At 29.4% G+C, this 20,223-nt stretch overlaps 1 protein-coding gene across 3 annotated transcripts in view; it reads right to left on the minus strand.

Annotated features, from left to right (window-relative positions):
* Sec16 (Secretory 16) overlaps positions 1-20,223 on the minus strand; it is a 149,373-nt gene that overhangs the window by 70,427 nt on the left and 58,723 nt on the right. For all 3 annotated transcript variants that reach the window (XM_067285302.1, XM_067285298.1, XM_067285310.1), the window contains 3 exons: positions 11,881-12,004; positions 7,293-7,427; positions 7,108-7,223 (listed from right to left, as the gene is read on the minus strand). In XM_067285302.1, the coding sequence (XP_067141403.1) occupies positions 7,108-7,223; positions 7,293-7,427; positions 11,881-12,004 (375 nt within the window). The remainder of the gene's footprint in view (positions 1-7,107; positions 7,224-7,292; positions 7,428-11,880; positions 12,005-20,223) is intronic.

Genomic DNA, 20,223 nt, shown 5'->3' on the forward strand with positions numbered 1-20,223 from the left:
GGTGACCACTTACGGTTCCTTCAAAAAGTGATCTTTTAGACAAGTGGTTGTCCAATACTGTATTTCCGCATGTATTTTGCGCACAGGTATAGTCAAAAGCTGTATACACTAAGCAAAATTCGAGGTGAGCAAAAATAAGAGAATTTTTTCAACAATAGCGCTACATTGGGACTGTATTTTATTCTTATCGGATAGCTTAATTTACCGGAGTCGTCATGATTTTATAAGACAGATTTAATACCAGTATTTTAAAGATTAATACAGTATTCACATTTTCTCGATTAAAATGCACACTTTCTTTTTTCCAAAATAATTAATTCAAGTTGGTTCTCTTCGTTTGCTCCTCAGTTACGTGTATTACGTCATTGATATAAAAGCACATGGTATCTCTCCACCACTTTGGCTTTGGTTTTCGTTAGTTTAATCTTATTTTAACTTTAAAAATACTGTATTTTTAAATATTTAATATTTTCTTAAGTACAATAAAAAATTATTAATTAATAATAAAATGATTTTATTATTTTTTCTCCTAATACAATTTCATTACATCAATGACAATCGCGGAATCGAAAAAAAAAGGTTGCCTGTAATGCTCTGTTAATGTGTTTATTGTTTGCCTACAAAAATTACTTGAATATTGTTTTTATAAAAATATTGCAGAAATAAGGTAAGTTGATACAGAAACTATTTATTGCACATGTACTGTAAATGAGCTTCAAAAAAAATAAATAAATAAAATAAATTTTCTCAAATGACGAGACCAGCCGATTAATTGTATTGTATACACTATTTTATACCCCTAAGGAAAATACCGTAGGTCTGCAGTAAAATAAATTTCGTTTTCCCACAGTTAAACTTTGCGGCTAATTGCCATTGTGATAAACCATTTTCACTTTTTCTGATAACTTTAACCCAATAGTCTAACGACAGCACTTCCCATTTCTTTACTTTTGGGACAATTTCAAATAAACTGAAATGAATTTCTTTTGTTGCTAGACTAATTCATTAACACCTGCACCTAATTTTAGGGGTGGGAGAAGTGTCTGAGATGGGTTCCAACAAGAGTTTAGACCAGATATATTCGTGGAAGTGGTCACTTATTACAGTTGTATGTTGTTTTGGACCAAAAATTGATGCATGTGGTCATGCTACACAGGTGATCGTTAAATACGGGTAACTTGAATGAAGATTATGTACAAACTATTCCTTGCCAGAAATTTTTGCCCATTTTGACAGGTGCCTGTCGAATGCAGGTGGTCACCTAAGCAGTTTTTACTGTATATAATTTAAGATAAAAATAACAATTAAATGTTCCAATAATAAAACACAAAAACAGTAAATAAAATATGTAATTACTGTATAATAAAATAAAAATTGCATTTACTGGTTGCACACCATTGACTTCAGCATCTTAAATATGGCCACCAGATTCACCACTTTCATGCTTTGAGATAAGTTCCTTTTTCACCTCAATCATCAATATATAACCTTCTTAGAATTTGTTGGAAGCCATAATAATATGTAACCTTTATACTGGATGGAACAGAGTTTTGTGTATTTTTTTAACAGGTTTATTTAATATAGATGTGTGATTTAATTATAACAGTTGTGAAATTTAGCACATTATTGCTAATGTGAGATTATATTCTTTATTTAGAAGCTTATTTTAAACTTTTTACATTAAGTTTTTTTCAATAAAATCAAATTGTAATGACTTCAGATAAAATGCTCATTGGGCATATTATGCTTACAATTTTTGGGAAGGATAAAATGCTGTACCAACAGCAAAAAAAAATTTTGCAATGTGTATGAGGAAGATGTTCCAAAACTTCAAATGTGTCATATTGGTTTAAAAAGTTCCATTTGAGAAATTTTGAACTAAAGGAAAGAATAAAGAATGTATGGGACCAATGGCATAGCTAGGGGCTGTGGTAGGTGTGGTCCGCACTGGGCACCTGGAAAATGATAAGCCCATGGGGCCCCAAAATCACGAAAAAGACCCGAAAAATTTTTTCGGGGGCCCACAAATCTGGTTTTGCACCGGGTCCGAAGAATCCTAGCTATGCCACTGTATGGGACTTCCAAAAGTTGTTGGCAAAAAAAAAATTGTAGGAAGAAACTTGAAAATCAATGAACAACGTACAATATATATAACCAAATACCAAAAATAAAGTGAAAAAAGAAACTGAAAACATACAAGTATAATACAAGAGCAAGAGACAACTTGGACACACAACAGATTGCATTTATGCTTCCAGTGCATTTTTTACTGTGCATGTAGTTCAAACTCCAAGGTAAATTTTTGTCAAATTTAGCATTTGAAGTACAAAGTATCACTGTATATATGCATTAATTATGTTTAAATAGTTTATAATGTAAATTTGAAAAACTAAAATAATATTTTTTGTTTCACAAGCATGATAAAGTGCATTCAATCAGATACTAGGCAGCTTTTCATCCTTTTATTTAAAGCTGCTTAGTGTCTAATTGAATGCACTTTTATCATGCTTGTGAAACAAAGACATAGAATGACATGGTTTCAAATTAGTAAAATAATATTGTCAAAAAAATTTTTCATATTTTCAAGAATTTAAAAAAAACCTCAACACAATGAATCACAAAAAACAAAATGCAAAGAAATTATTTTTGAAATGTAAAAAGCTAATTTAAAGCATAAGAACTGACTTATGATCACTATGCAAAATCTATGTAATAATATATTTGATATTAAAATATTTTTAAAAATTAAACTATATCTGTATTTCCTTTCATTCATGATTTCAATGTGTTCCAATATTTAACTAAATAAATTATTATTATGACTAATTGAATGTATTTTGTAATAAAATTATATTATTGAGATTTTTTTATCAAATAAATATAATATAATAAATATTACTGCATTACTTACTATATATCAGGAGAAAAAAAGGATTTAATATTGTTTATTCTTTTAACTTTCATTTTATAATTTAAGATTTTCTAGCACAGGTATATTATCCAAAAACTAATGGACAAATGTTTAATTTCGACAGACATTAATTAGTAAAATTATGATACAAAAAGGTATTTAATAATTTCAAGATAAACAAGTAAAACTTCAACATTGATCATATGTTTATATAGTGTGACCCTTATTAATGAGTAATATATAAGAATTTAATAATGACCTGTTTCCTCTGTCCTCTCTTTGCAATTTACAAGATGAAATATTTGATACAAGTACCAAGTGATATTTATGAGAACAATATATTTGAATAAAGTATATAATGAGTTGCAATTCACTATGTTTCAATTAAATGGCTCATAGATAAAAAATTATTGAATTATAGTATGACAGATAATAGTCAGAAAATCATTAGTTTTTCTCAATATAATTAAAATCAAAAACAAATTTGAAAGCAACAACATATGTCTTAGAAACAGATGAAACTAAGTAATTACATATAGGTAGTACTGTATTCTAATAAGAACATGTGATGTCTCAAGTGAGACTTGAACTACATGTCAAAACTTTAATAAGTATTTGACCAGGAAATCAAACTTTCACCTTTATGATCATAGAAATGACAAAATAATAAAATACCTTGTTTAAAAACAATCATGTGAAAGTAATGAGTTTCCTAATGTCAGAAAACACAAGCAAATGTTCCAAAGTTTGTTAATCATCATCCAGCCAGTGATGAGATGAGTCTCAAATTGAACATTGGTGCTGATCTTTCTCATGGCCCAATCTGGTCTAAAGTTTCCCTTAGAAACAGATGACAAAACAATCAGAAAGCAATGAGAGGTAATCCGAGATCAATCAAATTTCTAATTTGGGGACAAACCAGTAGATCTTGGAAAAGAACCTCACGTTCTTGAGACATGGGACAGGGCAGACCCATGTCTCAAGAACATGAGGTTCTTTCCCAAGATCCACTATCCTTTTCACAGGGCAGACTTCTTCGAGGCATCCTAAGTACCAAGCTTCTCACCTTGTCTCCAATTATCAGATTGCAGCCTATCCCATTATTCAAGAGCATCCAACTCCTGCCAACTACCACTAGTGCCACTGAAGACACCACCCAAGAACCAATGAACCATCAAGGGACAATTTGCTGATGTAAACTAGTGACCTAGGGCCTTTTAGAAAACCTAAAGACTGATTGTACAGACATTGTCAAGCCATGGAATTTTGTGAGCAATTCTTCAATCAATAAATAGTTTAATATGTAAACAGTCTTGCCTCAGACCCATCTCCACCCATATACATTATCTCCAATCTTTCAGCCATTCAACTGTTTGGATACAAATATTGGTTGGCAATTTCATTCACCATAAATCTCAAATTAACAAGCATACAAAGTATATTGTCATACAACCAATTGCAAACTATTTGCACCAAAATTGTAAAATAAAAGAACAGATGTTAAGACAGATTAAAATATATGATTAAAAGAACTTAACCTTTCAGCAGTGGGAGAGTCAGGTATGGTTCTATCCCTTAGTAGTGGAGAATATCTGGAAAATTTTTAAAGTATTTTTTCACGCAATTTTTCTCATTTCTGTTTAAGAAAAAGTATTTGTAAACAGTTAGATGTCTAGTAAAGAAAAGTCTTTTTTTATTGTTACATAATTCATTTTTCATGTGAATTTTTTTTTTGCAGTAATTTTTGGCTAGTTTCTACCAAAAATACCCCAAAAGAATTTAGCAGATATATACATCCCTCACCACTGCCCTCAACATATATATATGTCCCTCACTGCTGAGTGGTTAATAGAAAAACTGATAATCAATATGATAATATTAATAAGTGGAATCAAAAAACCTTGAGATGTAAGACTGGGTCAAGAAAGTAGAGAGATAACATAAAATAGGAAACATTTCCAAAAACTAGCATATAGATCATGATAATTAGATATTTTAAGTATATATTAGTCACAAAAAGTTAACACTATTAACCCATGATCATATGTAATAGTGGCAATTTTCCACATAATAGTTTTTTTCATGAGTATTTCTCACTAAATTGATGTATTTAGCTGTGCTTCCATGATATCCACGTGTGTTAAAATTTTCATTGAAAAAAATTTTTCCCACATATCACAGACCCTCAAAAACTTCTGAAGAAAATTATGCATGCAATCAAGTACAATTTTTCTTTATTTTCACATAATCACATGCATAAGATGGTGATTTTCCACTCCAACATCATTTTTGGTGACATGTAAGACCTCATTAATGTCATTTTTGACACCAAAAATGACATCACAGTGGGTAATTGGTTAATGAACATAATCCATTCCACGACTTTGTTTGCTATCTGAATTGTTCATTAACTGATTATCAATTTACCATAAGTTTTTATGAGAATTTGAATATTTCATTCTGAAGACCCCCAAAAATAAAAAAATAAAAAAATATACTTTCTTACTATGTTTATTTATATGAAAAATACATACATACATAATCTTACATTTTTATTAAATCATGTTTTTTCTGTTTGTGGGGGTTAAAGAATCGATATAATAAAGTCGATTGCTTTTCTCGCTTCTTCAGGATTTTTCAGAATTAATTAATAGCATTGTAATTGTAGATATACCCAAGCTTATTAATCTCAACCTGGTTTGTATGCCATTTTAAGACCGTTGATCTGACATCCCCCACTTCAAAAGATCTTTAATAGCAGTTATCGGCATTAATCCTCTTTTTCAGAAGGAAACATATCTCACCGTGTTTCTTGGCATTTTTCTGTCATCAGATCTGTTTCAGGTTTCATTATGAGCTCTTCAATGTTCTTTATTTCTCAGATGTGATTTTGTTACTCCTTTAGCTGCTTGAGTCTTCTTGTAGATAAGATTGAACATAACCTACTGCAGACCTGTTTAAGCCATACTGCCCAGCAACATCAGACATCTTCTGCCCACTCTCTACCTTTGCTATTATACTCTCACCTTTCAAAAATAAAAACCCATGCAAAACTTAACAAGGACCTGCCCGACAGTCTCGTGAATACTATAAAAGAATTGTTACTGTCAGGAAAATAAAAGGCTGGAATTACAAGGGAGAGTTTCAAAGTTCTGAGGAATACTATCAGTATATATCGGATTGAGCATCAATGTCAATGTCTCCCGTGCTCTGAAAAGTTGCCTGAAGACAAGGGAAGACCAATTGGTATTCATTATTTTACATCACTTCTTATTGTGTTTGTTCAGTGAAGTGTTCGTTATTCGATTTGTTCGTTAACCAATCACCCACTGCATTAAAGTCTTACATGATTACTGCAATAGGTAGTTATGATATGGATATTTGTCAGCTATGCATGATGTAATGATATGGCAGTCTGCAATTTGCTATGACTGAATATTTGTCTCCATAAGATAGCCTGGAATGCTATGACCTTCAACAATTTAAACATTTTCATGGATTTATTTCATGCAAAAAACAATAATAATAATTTTCTGATCCTTCTGAGAAACACCTCAGCCCTCCTGTCATATATTTCCAGCTGACCTTATCTTACATTAGTTTACACTACTGTTTAAAGGGGCCCCCTATGGGACTCCAGTCAAGAATATTGTTCTGTAAAGAAACGATATCTTGTAAACTAAACAACATTGAAATTTTGCATTTGCAGAGAGGACGCATTACAAGATCTCTCAGAATCATCAAATTTGAAGAATGGCAACTGCATGCAGCATAATTACCTGTGAAAAATTGTCACCTTACGCATGTGATCCTGAAAAAACAAACTGCATGTGATCCTGAAAAAACAAACTGCATGTGATTGCAAATTAAATTTAAGAAAAGTGTTTTTAATGTTAGTCTATAAAAAATATTTTAAAATTTTAGAAACAAAAAATTTTAAATTTTAAAATTAATTATGTAAGTGTTCTTTCATCTTGAAATCAATTTATAGCTTTCTTCCTGTAATTTTAGTAACAGATTTAAAATTATTCCAAAAATAATGTAAACCTTAAAAAAATGTAAAAAAGTACTGAAATTGAAAATACAGAATAGTTTATTCATAGTATAGCTTAAATTTCCATTATAAATATTGGATTTTAAGTAACTTAATAAACATTACATTTAAAAATCTTCAATAAAAATGAAATAATACAAACCTCTTTCAGTTAGTGTTGTGGAATTTGTATAATCAACTCCATAATTACTATCATATTGATGATAATTTGAATAATCTGATCCACCTACAGAACTCTGATCTAAGTCACCAGCATATCTGTAAATAATTCTGAAATCTCAAACACAAACTTAATATTTTTAATTATTAACTATGAAAAGAAATTACCTGTTTTGTCTATCTTTTTGCAATTCATCATTTACCGAACTTCTACCAGAATGGACACTAAGACGTTCATAATCTGTCTCTCTTGACATCTGAGCATAATATTCTTGATAACGTTCATCTAATTGTGCTTGATATCTATTTTTAGAAAATAGACAATAAAACATGAAATTTAATTTTATATAAATTAATTTTTAATTGAATTAATCAGTAGTATATATATATATATATTATTATATAAACTTATTTCTAATTAAAAAATAATTTTAATTAAAGCAAATCATTTCAAATGGTAACTTGTTCAGATTGAATAAAACAATTTAAGTAACAGTCAAGCTCCGAACAATGACAAATCCAAGTATAATTCATCATAAATGATATGTAAGAGAATGTAAATTTCTAATACCTTTATTATAATGATAGGAATAGATAGAAACTGAAAATTCAAAAGTGCATCTTGTTCAAGAAACATTCCACAACCCTATACTATATAAGTTTAACTAAAAAAACACTCAAAACAAACTAAGACTGTTATTGCAATATAATCAACAAGATGACAAATTATACAAACAACTTCAGCAATAGAGAAAAATTTTGAATCACTACAAGATGAAATCAAAATTATTTATTCATCTCAAAAACATCCAAGAGCAATTTTTATCAAATTTTATTTTAGCAAGAATAAAAAGGATAGGTAATTAATCCACTCTAAAATCATCATCATCATCATTATATCAGATAACCCAAAAAGTTCTGTCATTTTTTTGTGAAACTACAAAGTTTAAAGAATGTTACACGCAATACACAATAGACGGCACTAAAATTCCAGCAATATGTTAATCAAGATTTAATGCTGACTCATCTTATATAAAGAGAAGCGGAAAGGTTATCTCTTAATATTATAAAAATTGACCGGAAGATGAGTACTCCAAGCTCTACAATTCGTGCTTGTACGTTGTATGAGTTTAAACTTGGAACAAATGCTGTGCAAACGGCTCAAAAAATATGCCAGGCTTTCGGACAAGGTTCTGTCAGCACTCGAACCACCCAAAGGTGGTTTAGAAAATTTTCTTCTGGCAATGAGTCGCTTAAAGATGTGCCACGAGAAGGGCAGCCTTATGTCATTAATGATGATGAATTACAGGCTGCAATCGAAGATTCTGCTCAAACTTGTCTGATGTTAGCACAAAGGTTCTCCATAAATGATGAAACTGTCCATTAACATTTGCATAGTCTTGGGAAAGTTTACAAGCTTAGCAAATGGATACCTCATCAATTGACACTTGCCAATATTGTGCGTATGGTGGACTGCAAATGAAATTGTTCACTATGAACTTATACCATCTGACCAGACTATTAGTGCTAACGTCTACAGTGACCAACTCCGTCGAGCTCACCAATCACTTTTGAAAAAACAGCCAGCTTTAGTGAACCGTAAAGGCATTCTTTTCCTACACAATAATGCTATAGGCCTTATGTCGTGCATGTGACCTCTGACACAATTCAGACCCTTGGATGAAAACTTCTTTTGCACCCTCCTTATTCCCCTGACATTAGCCCTTCTGACTATCACCTATTTTTAAGCCTAGATAATCATCTGCAAAATCGACAGTTCAGAAATAGAGAGGCTATGGAAATGGAGTTAGAGAAGTTTTTCAACTCTAAAGATCGTGACTTTTATAAAAATGGAATTTATAAGCTTGTTTCCCGTTGGGAAAAGGTTATAGAATGTGAGGGTGGTTATTTTCATGAATAAATTATGTTATTTCCTATACATTTTTATGTTTGTTTTCTTTCAACAAAAAACGACAGAACTTTTTTGGTTACCTGATAAATTATATATTAATGCATGTTTAAATTTTCAAAATGAAATTAAATGAATTGAACAGACAATTTTCAACTCCTTTCTAATTGGTATTTACAAACTAGAAAGTTAAGAAGTCTCCATTGTAGGAGGACAAAAAAAATCATAAATTTAAGAAAATCTTTTTTTAAATCAATTTCTCACTAATGCAGTTTTAATATCATTGGGCATATGTTTGACAAAATTGCTAAAAATATTCCTTAATTAGACACAATGTTTTTAATTAAATGTTTTTTCCCGGCACTCCAACAGAAAACCCAGCTTTGCTTCGCTCTTTCAAATCATGACAAGAAGTTTCCAATTCATTTTGGCTGGCATAGCCATCTTTAATCCATTAATCATTAATTAAATGCTTAAATTACATAAATACTTTTATTAATTACTTAAATGCATTAAACTCCACAATTTTAAAATATTCTTATAATAAATTATTCAGATAAAAAAGCCTGATTTTTATCTCCTTATAATCAGTAAGTTAGCAATTACCAAATAAATCTTAAAATGTTTTATAAATAAATTAGAAAAAATTATTTTTCTATCTTCTTAATAACCAATTAATATCTCTCTCTGCCAGGCAATGACAGGGAAATTTTGCAAACATAATTCAATAATTCTGTAAAGACGTATATAAAGAATAAAAGATCAAATCATAATTTCTAAGTAATCCATTCTATTTTTCTATTTAATATGTTAGTAGTACTATTAAATCTACTAGAGAAATTAAAATTGTGTTTATGAAAACTTAAGAAAAAGTGAAATTAATTGTTTAGATTAACTATTAATATCAGAATGAAAAAAATTAAGAGAACAGCACATAACAAATATGAACTAGACTTACAAAATGCTGGTATTTCTGTAAATAAAACTTATATAAGTTTTATTCAAAATTTACTAATCATCATATTAAAGAAAAACATGCAACAGCTTACAAGTAACCCTTGACTAACACTATTGCAATAAAAAATTCAGAAACAGTTTTCTTTCCAAATCAAATGCAATTGTCAAAAACTATATTGAAGAAACAAAAATCGTCTTTATATAGTAGAGAGGTTGTGGTTGTTGTATTCAGCCCAAAACATGAACAGCGGACCGTCGAGTGCCACCATCTGGCAATTCTAGACGATCGATAATGGTGTTCGCTACGTCAGCATGGTGATTAGAAGATCGGTTTAAACTTCTTTTTTTTTGTGTGTGTGTATGTGTGTGTGTGTGTGTGTGTGTGGGGTTAAAATTATGACCTATTTTATTAAAATAATAATTATTTAAGCATTTATGAATAATATTGTAAAGAAACAGACAATTTTAATCTAGAAATTATTTAATTATTCAATTTTTTAACAAGTGATGTGAAGTGCCAATGGAATTTACATATACAGTCAAACCTGTTTTTATGCGGTCTGTTTTTGTGCGATTTTTTATTTGTGCGATTTTCTTATGTGATTTTTTTTTGTGCAGTATAGTTGGCGACTAGTCTCGTGCGATTTGTCATGTCTCACGTTGACTTATTATAGCTAAATAAACTTATTATAGTAATATTATTGCATAAATATGCGAAAAATGAAATAATTTATTTTTTAAGTCAACAAAACACCACCTGGACAAAAATATGTAAAACAGACGATAGACAAGACGATGCAGTCAAGTGCTGACATCCGTTGTCAATAAATTCTATTTCGTACGGTCTTGAGTTATTTTCTATGTGAGACTTTTTTAATGCGGTCCCTATTGACTGCATAAAAAAAAAATTTTTTTTAATTGTGTTGCAAAAACTATTTTTGATAGCCACTCATGAAGTTTCGTGCGATTTTTTATGCGTTTTTTTTATGCGGTCCCTATCCACTGCATAAAAACAGGTTTGACTGTATTTGCCTTCATAATAGCTTATCTTAAGGTAGGTCTGTTCTTTCACAGCATCTACCATCAACAGCATAATACATTTGTAAATTTTCTAAAAGTTAATTTTCCAAGCTGCTTTCAAATTTACATAAGCCACTACTTCCCTCGACAAAAGTATGAGGTAGTCCTATTGTCCGATTGTATGGTAGGAGATACGACGCTAATTAAAAATAATTATTTATTGTTATTAAACATCCTATAAATACTTTAAAATAGTTAATTTGTTTATTTACCTTCACTGGTAACCCTCAATGTTAAATGTATCCGCCATTTTTTCAACAAATTTCCCGTGAGTCAATGTGTGATGTTCACAGAGTCATGTGATGTTGTGAACATGCGCTGCAACAATTTTTTCTTGGAGTTAAAACGTAAACCATGTACTTCTACTTGCTGTGCCGCAACCTTTTTAATAATTTCTTGCTATCATCAAGTTTATCAGCTTATTTCATCTTTTAACTTAAAATATGACTACTGTGTTTATGTGTATACACTTCTTATTAATAAATTTTACTCTGGCTGATACAATAAATAAACATTTTAAGACAGTTTGTATTTCAAATATACCATGAAATTAACACTAAAAATATTTAATGCATCAACGGGTTACTTTTCATATAGATCAAATTAATCTTTATAAGAAAAATCCAATCCTACATAACTTTATAATAGATTAAAAAGTTCATTGAAGCTGATAATGTTTACTTATTATTTTCTTTTAAAAATATTTAAACAGAAACTAAGAAATTATTCAAACATAAAAAACTATTGTTTTATTATTAAATATATAATTTAGTATTATTATTATTATTATTAAACTAAAATAATACAAACCTTGGATCATTTCTGTACAATTCATCATAATATCCAAAATTATAATTATTATATCCGTATCTATATAGATCATAATAACGATAATAGGCATGAGGATCTTGTCTGTACATATCATAATTATATCCTGAAAAAAAAAATCAACTTTGAATAAATCTCATTTTTATTATAATACTATTATAAATAATGTTTAATTTGGAAATACTTAAATATATTAAGCTTACAAAATTCACATTTAAATTGATTTATGTTATCAGTATGTACTGTATGCAGAAATGAAAATTTGATCCTAATACTAAAAAGTATTTTTAAGACTTTTTAATATATCCTTGATAAATCATTAAAGAAATCTGTATGTATATTTTACAATAACTTATACACTCAAACCTGTTTTTGTGCAGTGGATAGGGAACGCATAAAAAAAAAATTGCACAAAACTTCACGAGTAGCTATACAAAATAGTTTTCACAACACAATTAAAAAGTATTTTTTTTTTAATGCGGTGAATAGGGACCGCATAAAAAAAAGTCTGACGTAGAAAATAACTCAAAACCATATGAAATAACTAGGAATTGCTTTTTTAACTCCTTGGGCCTTTTTCTGTAATCCCTAATGGAAAAAAAAAAATACTCTAAGAATTTTATTTTTTATATTAATTAATTATTTCCACTTAAATACAAATATAACATTAAAAAGTTAAAAATAATAGTTATAAAATGATTTTATTTGATAAATATAGCTGCAGGAAGTGTTATTCTTTCATTTAACAAGGCATGAAAATTTCACACCTGCAGTCTAAAGCTGGAGGGGAGCTAACTTACTGCATCTGTTCAAATATAACACAATATTTCTGATTTTTATGCTATTAAAATACCAGACCAAAAAAAAAGTATGAGAAAAAAATTTTACTGAATAAAAAATGAAAAAAAACTTGATGATGTCATAGAAAACATCCAATAGAGTTTTAAAAAATTTTACAGAAGTCAATTATGTTCCAATTTGATTGAAATTTTCATATACCGCACAAAAAAAGTAGCACAAATAAAAAAATCGCACAAAAACAGGTTTGAGTGTATTCCGTTTACAAAATTCATTACTTTTTATTTTCAATTTTTTCATAAAAATTTGATTAAATTTTTATAAAAAAATTACTAAGACTCAATGTATGTAACTTAATATCCATAATTTTATGTAATGATATATTGTTAATACTTAATTCATTTGAGGACAATTACTATTAAATAATTCAATATTAGAAAGTCATGTACAGGGTTCCTATTCAAATTTTTGTTTTGAATTCCCTGATTTTCCCTGACCAACTTTGTCCAAATTCCCTGACCATTTCTTACGGTGTAGAATATCGACATAATAAAACAGCATTTTATTTACTGTGAACATTGAGTATATCTTTCCCTCTTTTTTGCATAGTTTTATTTTTCAAAGACTGCCATATTAAAAAAACACAGTATGCATACATCCTGTAGAAAAATGTATGATAGAATCCACAACTTCAATGTAATTAAAAAATAAGCACTTTACAAACGAAACATGAGCTTTTTATTTTATCATCATTTATCATTATTATTTGTATGTAAATCTAGTAAATATAAGATAGCATAAAATCAACAAACAGTATTCTTTGATATACAAATAGTACTGTACTGTGCTTAAAATGAACTCTTGACTTAGAAGCACGTAATTTTAAAATCTTTCAACAAAATAAGTAACTTTTTTTAAACAGTAACATAATTTTAACAAAAAGTTAAATTTAAAAATTTTTAAATAAAGCATTTTTTCCCTCATAAAAAAATTGATCATGTTAAAAAAGAATTAGTTTTCTTTTGTCAACCACATTATTTCAAAATTGCGTAAAAATATATTGTATATAAAGTGGGATAGGTGTAAGTTTATACTATAGCTTCTCTAACAAATCCACTAAATCTAGCAAAAAATTAGCTGAATTGGCAACTCATTAAAAGAAAAAAATGTTCCGTTGTCGCCATTTTGATTTTGGTTTCGGTGTAAAGGCCAGAGTTTTAATAATTATTTTTAATAATTTTTATTTATTATTTATTTAATTTTGCATTAAATTTCGTCTTTGCATAAAATTTTCTTAAGAATGCAGGCAAAATTTATCTATTTTAACCCTTAATTACAAATCTTATAATTATTGCAAATCATATCACAAACCATCTTTCTCACTTTTATAGCAAATTTTAATAAACGAACTAATGTTTTCAGCAATCTTAAATAGCCTTCCTCAGGTTTAACATAATTTCAAACATCAATTAGAACATTTGAAACTTTGCGTTTCGCTTGTGTGAGATATGACGACTCTTTCCCTTTGGGAAAATAAAGGGTGTAAAGTTAATTCTCCCAACGTCAGGAAAGTCGAGGGACTAATAAGTATGTGGGAAACGTGGTAGAGACGGACGAAGACACCTCTTTACCATTTAACCCATTTATTGTAAAAATATGCTTACAATATAGCTAAAATTGTCTTCGTTTTTCGTCTTAAGTTCGTAGTAGCAGTAGTGGAATCCGGAGCAATGTTCAGTGAATGATCCGGAAAGGAAAGTTCATTTGATTTCTGTTCAATGTCTAGCACTAACGTAAATCACTCGTGTTTTTCCTGAGTTAGAAATGTCCTTCTTTTGAAAGGCAACTGTTAATTTGTGGAAAGAAAAGGCAGCAGCGGCTGCGAAATAGCAGAGATAAAGTGGGGAGAAAAAGGCAAACGACTGGAGGTGATTGGTGGCGATGGCTACTTAAGAGATGACTCGACACCCCGTGTCTTTGAGACACTGGCTTTTATCACCTTCCTGTCCCTTGATTGTTCCCTGGGTTGGTTTCAGACCGTCACCCACATTTTATGATGGGGATCAAATGGATTCTCCGATTTATTTACGTCAATTGAAGAATTGGAGTTTGCAGAAGTATTCATTGTCTTTTCAAACAATGGAAAATTGACTCCAATCCAAATGATCAATCTTGAGAGCTGCACCATCTTGACTATTTCTAAAGTTTCTATAAAAATTTTTTGTTCATTTCTTTTTTCATCTAATAATTTTATGTTTTTCTATTTTAGTGAGTTCTGGGACAATTCCAGAACCTCAGACTTGTATTCCTATGACGTCATAGTATTACGAAAATTAGGATTCTTAAAATGTAAAGAATTTAAATAAAATAAAATAAACACAGAAATAAACATCAAACGAAATTACAATTATATGTTAATAAAATATAGAAGTTCAGCGCATAGAATCGTAACTACAAATCTCTTTCTTTTGCAACATAACTATAAAAATTGTTTTGGTGTTGTTTCGCACAAAAGATAAATTTATTTTAATTTTTTAGTAATTTAATTAATTTTTTAAAAATTTATCAGCTTTTTACATTTATAATTAATTATAAGCAAGTTAACATTGGTTAAACTATCGGATTACTTAGTTGATTTTCAAAACGATAACTACAGTATATCTATTACAGGTATGATCCAAAATTTGCCAAAATCAGTGGATATTTGTTACCCAACATCATTTCTGTTAAACTAATTATTAAACTATGTATCAAAGTTGTGGAAATTAACAGGAGAGGGGGAAAAATACGCTTGCAGTACAGTTCTTTCAAGGAAAATCGTAACAACAAATGTAAAAAACTACTAGTCAGTGCCAGCATTTTACTGTAAATGTCGGGTAGCTATTTATAATTTTTTATGTCATATAGTAATGTTTTAAACGTAAAAAACAATTAAATTACGGATTTTTACTGATCTATTTAGCTATTTTGAAGTGAACAATCTAATAAATTACAATTTCAAGTTTTAAAAGTTTGTAAACTAATTTTTAGTTAGTTATTTTTTATTCTAATTAACAAATTCATCTTTTTATAATCGCTGAATTATTAAAATTAAAAATTAAACACTATTACGTAATAGTAGTTTATTCTGTTATTAATCCACAACTGTAAAATTATATGGCTTCAGAATGGTGAAAAAAGCCATTTCAGATTCAAAATGGATTCTAGTATATTTTCTTATTAAAGATTGCAGCATTACTTCTTGCCACCTGCAGATGGCTACACTTGGTCAGCCATATTCAGCAAATGAAATCAATGAGGCAATTAAGGAGACAAATTCCCTGACTTTTCCCGAAAATAATGAAAATCCTTGACTTTCCAGGTGCGTAGGAACCCTGCATGTACAATAATTGAGCTTTCCTCAGTCATAAAACCTATTAGTACAGTAATACCTCTGTTTTTGTTCACTTCGATCATCATGTTTTGGTTTTCATCAATTTTTTTCGCAAAAAATTTGTCTCGTTTTTTGTTGATTGCCTCGGATTTTGTCGGCATGCTCAAGTGACCTCGCTGCTAATTTTGCGAAAACAAAGGGTGACCCATGCGTTTTCCTGTGCAGTGTGGTGTTATTTCTCATTTTCCGGTGCAGTATGGAGAAATAACACCACATTGCACAGGAAAACGCATGGGTCACCCTTTGTTTTCGCAAAATTAGCAGCGAGGTCACTTGAGCATGCCGACAAAATCTGAGGCAATCAACAAAAAACGAGACAAATTTTTCATGAAAAAAAATCGATGAAAACTGAAACTGATGATAATCAAAGTCAACAAAAATCGAGGTATTACTGTACTAATAGGTTTTATGACTGAAGAAAGCTCAATTATTGTACATGACTTTCTAAAATTGAATTATTTAATATTAATTTTCCTCAAATAAATTAAGTATTAACAACACATAATATCCATAGTTTTATGTAATGATGTGTTCTTTTTTTATAATCAAAAAAATATATTTTTTAATTTTTACAAAGGTCAAAATATCGCTCTAAATGAAAAATGAATTAGGTAAGTGAACCCCATCATTTACAATTCAAAAGAGAACACATTTCAAATCAACAAAAATAGGGTCTAAAACTGATTGAACTTTAATAAATACATAAATTTTTAAAAATAACCATCTACAAATTGGTTATATTATATTGACATATTAATAAAATTGTTCTTTTCAAAGATTGATCCTACAATCAAATGTTAAAAACAGGTAAACCAGGGACAGTACCCAGAAATCATGAACATCTGGTCCCAACTTTGGCCACTTTCATAATCACCAGCACAATTTTATTCCATTTATATTAATAATTAAACAAATAAAGCTTTCAAGATTGATTTCTATTAAAAAAAAAAATATTAGATTGGAAAGTATCCTTCATGTAAACTTCTATAATTTTCTATATGAATGATCTAGAGTAAAGACAAATTCAAAACTATAAAAGTTTGAATTACAATAAAAATAACTTTATTAACTATTGATAGCTAACAGTGCTCACTCTGTTTTCAAAGTTTTCTAATAAACAATTTGCAATCATTTCACAAAAAAAAATTGTTAACATAATCATCAATAATCAGATCAATGTAACTCTTTAAATGATCAATTTTTCAATGACTCAATAAACATAAATCAATTAAAAGATTCACAATAATTTGATATCAGAATAAACAAAACTAAATCACAAAAACAATGCTGTAACAAACTGAATTTAAATTACCAACAAATAAATGCAAAATATATTTTCTGAATGTTACCATTAATACTAATGCCAGATATCAATAATATAAATTTAAATAAGACATCATTCATAAACAATATAGCAGACAAAATTCCAATGTTTAATATACCAAATTAAGGCCAACCAATGATTTGAGTTTAGTTTGAAATAGAAAATACATTCAAACTGAATAGCATATTCAACAACTAAAATTTCTTATATTTTTTAAAATAAACTTATATATATAGTATAAATAATATTGGAAATAAACAAAAAAATACTAAATAGGATGTACAACAATTTCCAATTCTCAATTTCCTTGAGATTTCCAGGTTTTTCAGGATAAAAACCTGCATTTTCCCCTGACTAACTAAAAACAACTCACTGCAGAAATTAAAAACAATTCACAGTTTATATGATGTTACCAAATAAAACTCACAATTGTAAGGCAGTTCAATTCCTTTATTAGAAAATATGATTAACTTTTTCATTAAAAAACAGAAATTCAAATTGATACTGTCAACCTTACATGAAGGCAGTTTTTTTTCAAGCTCTGATGGTCCGTAAAACAATTGTAAATAAAATGAATTTATTACCAAAAGTTAGATACAAAGAGGTGGAAGTCTTCACACATTAAAAAGTTCAAAGTTGGTTGGAAGTCTTCACTACCTTTAAACACCCAGCATATAGTCCCGAGCAATTTCCACCTCTTTCCTGAACATAAAAAGTGGCTAGCAGGGCAAAGGTTTGAGACTAATGACAATCTTCAAAACAACATTAGGGCCCATCTCAAGTCATTGGCGGCAATATTCTATGAAGAGGGGATGGAAAAGCTCGTCCACAAATGTGACAAATTCCCCAATCTTCATAGTGATTATGTCGAAAAGTAACTATGTTTACACCTAACTTTTGGTAATAAATTCATTTTGTTATTTACACTTGTCTTTTTTTTAATGGATCATCAGAGCTTAAAAAAAACCAGCCTATGTAATATAAATCCAATATGTGTTTTCCAAAATATGCAATTCACAGTGAGTAAATATTACAAAGTAAACGAAATAATCATACTCTCTATTAAGTACAAAATAACAACTTTTTTTGTCAACCAATTGCTCATTAATGTCACCAATCTCCTTATTAGCTTCTGCAAGAATCATCATCATCTTTTTATTTAGCTCTTTCACCATTTATGCAGCCATCAACTTCTCATTCCACTCTTTCTCTTATTTCTTTCTGTTTATAAGCTACCATAGCTTCCTTGTATCTCTGGGTTGCATTTCAAGTTGTATGGATCAACTGTTTTGACATAACTAATTTATCTAATCCACTAACTGACATGACTATATCAAATACTGTACTTTCCTGTAAGCTACAAAGATCTTGTCTTTTTGTGCTTTTTTCTCTGTTGCTTATATAAGCTGGATTTAGGCTTTCCCTTTGTATTTGTATTTCAGTGGCAACTTTATTATCAATTTGGTGGTTACAACACATAAGTAGTTTGCATAGTCTTTTCAAAATTATAATATCACTCTGTAGTTACTCCCTTCATTCTAACTTTCCCAATTTTCCAATCTTTGGTGGCATATCAAAGGTCTACTGCAGTGTTTTTCAACTTTTCAATGAATGGCACCCCTGGTTGAAAAATAAAAAATTGCAACACCCTTGACCGATGGTGGATCTAGAATCTGAAAAGGAGGGCTTTAATGGGGGGACAGATGAATCTTTTGTGAAAACGAATATTATGCGCAATGCTGGGGTGGGATCCAGGGAGGGGACACTCTGTGGAAAGAAAAATTTTAAAAATTAACAGTTTTAAGTAGCATTTTAATGCAAAAATAATGTTTCTGTGTTCAAAATCAAAATTTAAGTCCATTGAATTTTGTCGAAATACTGACAATGAGTTATCTTGAACTACATTTAAGTAAATTTCCAAGAAAATGCCGAAAGGTGTTAAACTTTGTGACACCCCAATTGTGGCACCATGGCACCTTAGGGTGCCACGGCGCCACGATTGAAAAACACTGGTCTACTGTATGTACTGTCCAGAGATTCTCTGCTTTGCTGAGATCCACATCAGTAATAGAACTCAGAGAATGTTTTAATTTACTACCTGCAATTTACAATCACAAGGTTGGAACATACTTTTATTAAGGAAATAGTTAAAAAAAGTGACAAGTGTCATGAAATTAGTGAACAAAAGTGACCATTAATTTCATATTACTATTAAAAGAAATGGAGGCATAGGAATGCATTCACCAAAATACATCTCAGATCTTTACATTAAATAGAATTTATTTTAGTCCTGATATTACATATAATTTATATGAACGTATTATTGATCAAACTACTGTTTTTATTAAAAAAATGAAATTAATTTTTATTGTCCAATAAATAACTAAATTAAATGATTAAATGCTAAAAATTTTTAAGTATATTTCACTATTAAAATCAGCAAAATTTCAATAGATGGGTGATACTCAAATGAGGTGAAATCAATAATTATAGTGAAATCTGTTCAAATTACAGTTAACAGGTTTAACCCTTTCCCGGCCAGGGTACCGATCTATCGTTACCCTAATTGTTTTGCAAAACGGCCAGGATACTGATTCATCGTTACCCTGTTAAAAATCGATTTTTATAAAATTTATCGACAACAGATGTCAGCACTTGACGGTATCGTCTTGTTTATCGTCTGTTTCACATATTTTTGTCCAGATGGTGTTTTGTCGATGTAAAAAATTTTAATTATCAATGTTTTTTCCTTAATTTTTCATTTTCTGAT

This window comes from Centruroides vittatus, unplaced genomic scaffold (genome assembly GCF_030686945.1).
Source record: "Centruroides vittatus isolate TY-2023 unplaced genomic scaffold, ASM3068694v2 contig_1224, whole genome shotgun sequence".
Taxonomy (NCBI): domain Eukaryota; kingdom Metazoa; phylum Arthropoda; class Arachnida; order Scorpiones; family Buthidae; genus Centruroides; species Centruroides vittatus.